The sequence below is a fragment of the Pterocles gutturalis genome, unplaced genomic scaffold (assembly GCF_000699245.1).
Source record: "Pterocles gutturalis isolate BGI_N339 unplaced genomic scaffold, ASM69924v1 scaffold45155, whole genome shotgun sequence".
Classification (NCBI taxonomy): Eukaryota; Metazoa; Chordata; class Aves; order Pterocliformes; family Pteroclidae; genus Pterocles; species Pterocles gutturalis.
Genome location: NW_010147523.1, coordinates 2,773 through 10,322, shown reverse-complemented (window position 1 = coordinate 10,322; position 7,550 = coordinate 2,773). Strand labels below are relative to the sequence as shown.

The 7,550-nt window shown below is 44.4% G+C and overlaps 1 protein-coding gene across 1 annotated transcript in view; it reads left to right on the top strand.

Moving 5' to 3' along the window:
* ACE2 (angiotensin I converting enzyme 2) overlaps positions 1-6,540 on the top strand; it is a gene marked incomplete at its 3' end in the record, with an annotated part of 16,825 nt that extends 10,285 nt beyond the window's left edge. The window contains 8 exon segments of the mRNA XM_010086071.1: positions 234-403; positions 1,479-1,705; positions 2,498-2,599; positions 2,602-2,632; positions 4,178-4,276; positions 5,293-5,415; positions 5,768-5,940; positions 6,482-6,540. Of these exon segments, the coding sequence (XP_010084373.1) occupies positions 234-403; positions 1,479-1,705; positions 2,498-2,599; positions 2,602-2,632; positions 4,178-4,276; positions 5,293-5,415; positions 5,768-5,940; positions 6,482-6,540 (984 nt within the window).
* Between the last annotated feature and the right edge of the window lie 1,010 nt (positions 6,541-7,550).

Sequence of the window (7,550 nt, the reverse complement as noted above, 5' to 3'; positions counted from 1 at the left end):
AACCTCTGAGCACAGAAATCTATTTTGTTTGCAGGGAAAACACTTAATGCCAGTTCCCATCAGAATTTACAGAAGTGCCGACGGCATACACTACCATCTTGCTCTCAGTAATTCAGGTGTTGATCTGAAGTCGTGGGGAGATAAATATGAAGTCAGCTGGCCTGCGTTAAACCAGCTGTAGGGAACAGGCTCTGTGCAGAGGCAGTGGTTAATGGTGTTATGGTCTCTTTCAGAAATGGGATGCAATCAGAATATTCAAATCTGCCGAGGCCTTCTTCACCTCTATCGGCCTCTATGAAATGACTGAGGGCTTCTGGAATAACTCCATGCTCACAGAGCCGACCGACAACAGGAAGGTCGTCTGCCATCCTACAGCATGGGATATGGGGAAAAATGACTACAGGTACTGCAATTACTACGGACCCTTTTTATACCATCTCCTAAAACATTCATATTTTCACCAAAGGTGTACCGTGCTGGTTTAACTTATAATTTTTCCATATTTATTATTTTTTTCTGTCTGATAAGGGGGGAAAGAAAGACAAGACAGCAGGGGTCCTATGGGACTGTAAACCTTTCTGTGTAACTTATTCTGTGAAGACATAAGGTCTGCTCTCCAGTTTAAACAGAGAAGCGACTATTATTTATATGAATTAGAGAAATAATGCTTAAGGAATAAGCAGAAATGCAGGTGCTTGTGGATACCAGTGAGATTTGTGGACACCTGCATATTCTGCAGCAATGGCACAGGGTCCCTAGGTAGCAAGGAAAAAGGAAAGAAAGCTCCTGAGAGCCCACCAGCTATCTTTAGCATATACATCCAGGTTCATGAAAATCCATCAATCTCTTCCCTATGTGGGAAAGGAGAGGGACAACAAGTTCCCACACAATGAAGTCTCCTGGGGCAAGTTCTGTCCTCTCTTGCAGTCCCTGAAGTTACCTGGGGAAAGAGGCTTGTCCCCAGCAGAGACTTAGTGAAAGCTGCCAGCCTCACACCTCACACCTTGGCAGCCTGAGGAAGGTGAAAAGGAACCCTATTTGGAAGAAATTTCTTTATTAAATAGTATCTAGACAAGGATGAAGTAGCAGGAGTCACTGACAGACAGATTTTTTTACACTGCTATCTGCCTAGGTTTGATGGTGTGTAGTCACTCCAAAACACACGGTGAGTTATCGCCAAGTTTCAGAGAGCAGCTACTTCTCATGAAACAGCAATTTTCTCTTACTCCTAGCACAATTTCAAGGTGGCTGGAAGTGTTTTGCTGAGTTTCCCTCCAAGCCTCGCTCTTGCAGATGGAGCTGTTATGAATGTGGCATGTGCCCATGCGAGGATGTGGCTGAATGGGTTTGGCGAGGGGCAAGGGATGTTTGCAAGCTCTGGAGGCTGCTTTGCCCCACGGTTGCAGCAGGCAGGGCTTGGGCAGCAGCTGGCTGGGCCACTGTCTCTCTAACCACAAACACTTTGCTCTGGAGCGCAGGATCAAGATGTGCACCAAAGTGACCATGGACGACTTCCTGACCGCACACCACGAGATGGGCCACATCGAGTACGACATGGCATACTCTGTGCAGCCCTACCTGCTGAGAGATGGCGCCAACGAGGGCTTCCACGAAGCAGTAGGTGAAATTATGTCACTTTCTGCAGCCACTCCTCAGCACCTGAAGTCTCTCGACCTCCTAGAGCCAACTTTCCAAGAGGATGAAGGTAAATAAATGGATAAATATTATACATTTCAGTCAATACACTTGCAGGCCTTACTTTGCAGCAGAGGATCATGTCTGCAAGCTGAGTGAGCAGCTGAGAGGCTTCTGAAAATCCTACCCCACTGACTTAGCAGAAATACTATTTTTTTCCTAAATCACACCATGAAGCAAGAAATGCTACTTTATAATGCTGCTACTTAATTTAGAAACAAATAGCTAGCACTTAATTACTTTCAGCACTGAACAACTCATCCCAAAGTCTTCATAGTTCATTTGGGCAAGCCTCTAATAGTCTTTTCAATTTCTGTTGCATGAATCTGTACATATCTCTACCAAGGTATATATTTAGCAGTTGAAAACAAAGCCTTGAGATTTACATCGCCCAATTAAGTGAACATGGAGTACACAATGTAGGTAGGCCCTCATCACAATGCAGTTTGTCTGCCTTCTCTGAATATTACCTTATAAGAATGGAGATGCAGCAAAGTCCTCAGCTTAAAATTCCCCGGAGTCTGGGAAGGTTTTCAGTGGAGGATAATGACACATACATGCAAAAGGGTTAGTTTGTTTAAGCAGTCAAGGGAAAAGAAAGAGAGACAAAACTTTATACAATACTTAAGTGATCTTTTCTCATGTATTTTTTTCAGGAGTATTCTTCCTTCCACTTTTTCCTTAGTGAAAATCTGTAATTCAAGGCAGATGTAAGCATTAGCTGTAAAAGGAAGCAACTTTAGCTGTCTAATGAGATACTAATTGCTATCATAACCATTGCCTTAACTACTTCTCTCTTCAGAAACTGAAATCAACTTTCTGCTCAAACAAGCACTAACAATTGTTGGAACAATGCCTTTTACTTACATGCTGGAGAAGTGGAGGTGGATGGTGTTTAGGGGTGTTTTGAATGGACAAAGCGGTGGTGGGAGATGAAGTAAGTTGGAGAAACAACGCGGATGTTTTGCAAATGGTCCTGCAAAACCATTTCTTCCTAGTTACTCAGCATACTGTTGATCCTGTGCCCCTCCATAGTGCAGGGTCTGTCTCTACAAAGTCCAGTAAAGTGCCAGGTAGAAACACCCAACGTGGTGCAGACAAGGTCTCACAGGCCATGTATCCCCACTGACACTGTGTTCAGCCCTGGGTAGTTTACCCTGCCTCTTTCTCCTGATTTCTAGTGTCAACTTCTCTGATAAAGACAGTCCATGGCCTTTGCACGAGATGTTCCAGATCCCAGGATCAGCATTGCCATCCCTCTGACACATGCCCCAAGACATCTTTGTAGCTTAAGTACAGCACTTCCCTGAGTCCTATCAGGCGTATGCTTTGGTTTGCTCTCCAACTCCTTAAGGACAAGTGGAAAATGAAGTTTATCTACTCACCAGCCTGAGAAGCATACAGATCTCAATCTACCAAATATCTGTGCATACTTCTCTGCTTTGGTTTCCTCCCCATGCTAGAGTGGTTTTGGAAGCAAATTGTCTGAAAGACTCCAGACTGAGTCTTTCCTCTCATATGTATTGAAACCACCTTTCTTGGTCAAGAAAATATAGTTCCCTTGGCAAGTAACATACAGAAGTCCCTTTTCAGGTTATCCCCGCCAGCCAATCTATTTTCAGCTCCCTGGAGCTCAAGATTAAAAGCGGCTTGATTCAGACTGAAGTCTGTCATTTCCTAGGGTGGCTAACATGGGGGAAGAAAAATACAAAGAAACCAAACAAGCCCCACATTGAAAATGGAGTCAGCACTCTTAACACAAGCGCAAACAGTGAGTCTCCATCAGCAAACAAAATCTATAATAAAACTTGATATAAGCAAGCCTCCTGACCCACTGTAAAAATCAGTCAGCTTTGATTTATTCAAAAGTAGCAGAGATGTCAGGGAAATGGAGAATGACAAACTGTTTAGGGAAGCTTATCACGTCTGTTGTAGTGGCACTGCAAAGCTCTCTGCTGGAACAAGACCTTGAAATATAGTTTTACGGAAAATATTTCCATATAAGCTTATTACCATTTTCAGAAATTAGGGCCTGGGTTTGTTTCCATAGTACTGCTCAGGAAACATGCCCTCAGGAGAGGAAAATAAGAAGAAACCTCATCTTCAGCCCAGTGGCACAGCAGGCCATGCACCTTTTGGGTCACCCAATCTCTGCATGCCCTTACCCAGGGATGGGCCGGGGCATGAGGTGTGTGTGAAGCTCACGTCTTGTAGATTATTTCACACCACTCATAACACCCTGCATACCCTGCTATCATACAAAACCCTTCCTTGCACCATCAGTTTCAAAGCAGCTAGTTCTCTGTGATCACCAGCTGTGGAGCAGTACTCATTTGGGGTTACTGGGATCTGTGTATACTTTCTGTGTTTGGAAGTGAGAGAGGTGCCCATATGTATCAGACAATACAGAGGAAGAGCAGGGTCAGATTGATTTTTCTTATTATCTGTTAATGGAAATCCTGTGTTTTTCCTTCATCCCCAGGAGAGAAATAGTTGGTGTTGTTGAACCCGTCCCTCATGATGAAACCTATTGCGACCCTGCAGTGCTGTTTCATGTGGCCAATGATTACTCATTCATAAGGTAGCTCCATCCTTGCTCAGTGTTTAATTTATGATTTACATTTTGGGTACAGAACAATCCTTGACTACCTAAAACATCTACTGGAGAGTCTCAGCACACAATTTTATTTTGTCTAAAGTCCTGATGAAGGTCACTGATTTCAGTGGAAGTTTTTCTGTGGCCATCAGGGGCTTCTCCGTAGCAATCTCTGAGCAGCCCAGAGGCCAATGAGCTTCTTGTTGACCAGAGGAACTTTGTGCGGCCATCAAAACATCAGGAGCACATAGAATCATAGAATGATTAGGTTTGGAAGGGACCTTAAAGATCACCGAGTTCCAACCCCCCTGCCATGGGCAGGGACACCCTCCACAAGACCAGGTTGCTCAAAGCCTCATCCAGCCTGGCCTTGAACACCTCCAGGGATGGGGCATCCACAGCTTCTCTGGGCAACCTGTTCCAGTGTCTCACCACCCTCACAGTAAAAAATTTCTTCTTAATATCTAAGTAAATCTACCCTCTTTCAGCTTATAACCATTACCCCTTGTCCTCTCACTACACTCTCTGATAAAGAGCATTTCCCCATCCCTCCTGTAGGCCCACTTCAGGTACTGGTAGGCCGATAAATCTGTATGAGTTGGTTGCCTCTTGAGGAGACACCTGCCCCATACCACTGTCACTTGGGCCATGCACATGCAGCCCTGAAGCAACTCACTTTGGATGTCCTTCTGTGTCCCAGCTGCTTCATTTTAGAGACCTCAGCTGGAGCAGAGGGTTGGGCCTTAAAAACCTTACTCACTCCTGGTTTATGTGCCACCAAACAGATCTGGGGCTTTTCTGCTGCATTTGATCATGGCATTTTGTTAAATCTTCATTAATGTAGCCTATAAGTATCAGCTGGCCTCCCTCTGTGCAATGCAGCATCCCAGGCAGGAGCACCAGCTGACATAGCAGAGATTTCCAAAGGCTGAAGGCTTGGGTGTTTCCTTGACAGGTGACAAACAAAACCTGTGCCTTCCTTCTCCTTGCCCTTCCTTTAGGTATTACACCCGGACCATCTATCAGTTCCAGTTTCAGGAGGCACTTTGCAAGGCAGCTGGCCATACAGGCCCTCTTCACACATGTGATATTACCAACTCCACAGCAGCTGGTCAGAATTTAAGGTAAAAAAGCAAATTTCTTGTATGAAATAAATAACAAAGCCTAATTCATCCTTGAAAGCTTCTGGAGTCAATGAGATTGTACCAAGAATGAACTTAGACTGAAAATTTAGCATATGCCTCCTCAGTTTATTTGACAAGTTGACTAAATTTATATCAGCTGAGGATCTAAACATCAAAGGTTTAATTGTCTGTTAATGAGAAAATAATTTATTTTTATTAATGGGAATGATGGGAGGAAGGAGGGAATTCAAAAGCAAAAAAGAAAACTTTGATACCAGTCACAGATTGTTTTGCTAGATGTCTAGATGGAACATGGCAATAACATGTATTACCTCTCCTTCCACATACACAGACAACTGCTTGAATTAGGCAGATCCAAGCCCTGGACTCAAGCACTGGAAAGCATAACAGGAGAGAAATACATGAATGCAGCGCCCTTGCTCCACTACTTCGAGCCTCTATATCAGTGGCTGCAAAAAAACAATTCTGGCAGATACATTGGTTGGAAAACAAGCTGGGCTCCATGTACGTATGGCTTTTGGGTGAATTAAGGACACTCGTTAGTCTTCACAGCCACTGACCAGCAAAGTCCTTCTCTCTTGTAGCTGTTGAAGGCTCTTCTCCCTGTGGAAGCAGGGTTATGGGAAATACACACTAGCAGGAAGTTTTACTTTACCTTTGATCACTGTCAGTCCTGGAGAGTACTGTAACTCTTACAGTGCCGTGCCAGTCTCTCATGATGGGATTCACCTAGCCAGACACCAACATCCGCATGTGAGCTTGGAAAGAGGCACTTCCTTTGGGACACGTCTAAAGAAGACCAGAGGACTATACTCTTAGATGTGCTCTCTCTTTCTCTCTACTACAAAGCCAGACATGGGTGAGTGACAGCTCAGATGCAAATGTTTGCAGTAGCGATGGCTGAAGGGAAACAAGACCAATCCCACCAAGGTGGCCAGGGAGAGCAGTGGAGCCTGTAAGGAAACTCTAGCCATCCCAGCATTTCCCAGGGGCTAACTTTCTGTCACTGCAGCTCTAACACAGCCCGTGTTTCTTTTTAAACCAGATTTTAACAATGCCATCAAAGTGCGCATCAGCCTGAAGTCAGCACTGGGGGACGAGGCGGTAAGCGTGTTTGCACTGTGATGTTCTTTGTATTGTTCAGGCAGCAGAAACCTTGTGCTAATGGCTCTCAGAAAGTAAGGCAGGGTGTAGCTGATTTTTGTGTCTGAAGAGTGGCGTCAGCTCAGGTGAAGGGTTATCACATAAAAGATATCTCATCTGAGTTTGTGGTCAAGACTCCCTCTACAATTACTGGAAGGACCTCTCCAGGGAGTGATCCCACCCATTTTAAGAAAGATACCTTGGATAGATGAGTTGAGTTATTCCGTGGAGATACTGATCATGTTTTACCTGCTGCAGGACATGCCTGGAGGGCTAGCATAGGGGCACCTGTGTACCTGAAAATGGCTATATTTTACCCAGCTGTGCTAATGTGTCTAAATAAAGCTTCCACTATACATTTCTCCTAATTTCCCTCATCATGGCTACGGTGGCTGCCTTCAGTTACTAGAGTAGCTGCTTCACATTTAAATGTGAGGCTAAAGCAGCAGGGTTGAATCCCACCCCAGAGTAGCTGCTTCACATTTAAATGTGAGGGTAAAGCAGCAGGGTTGAATTCCACCCTCTATTCTCAGATTCTCTTGGTTTCATACTGAAACACTGCTGACAGCATTCTTTTGTAGATTTTTGTTTGCCTGTTTGCTGTAATCTTTCCAGGCCCTGATATATTCAGCTGCCTTTGTGCCCTCCAACCCTTATGTAGAGACAGTGTTGTTATTAAGATTGCGGGGAGGGGAGGGGTGGGCAGTACAGCTGCTTCTGTTTCAGATGAGGAGAAGGGCTTTCATTCCCAAGAGCTTGTCTACTTTTCCCAATTATACCAGCTGGTCCAATAAAACATATTACAGCAACGAACAAACTCATCAAAGCCAAAGACAGCTTTTAAGATTTTAAAGAGAGCATTGGCTTAGCCCATCTGTTTAACCCAGACACCCAGCTGAAAATTTGCTCCTTATTCTAGCTGTGCTTCTTTATGCTAATCTCACAGAGGCAGCATAAAAGGCTTAAGTGCA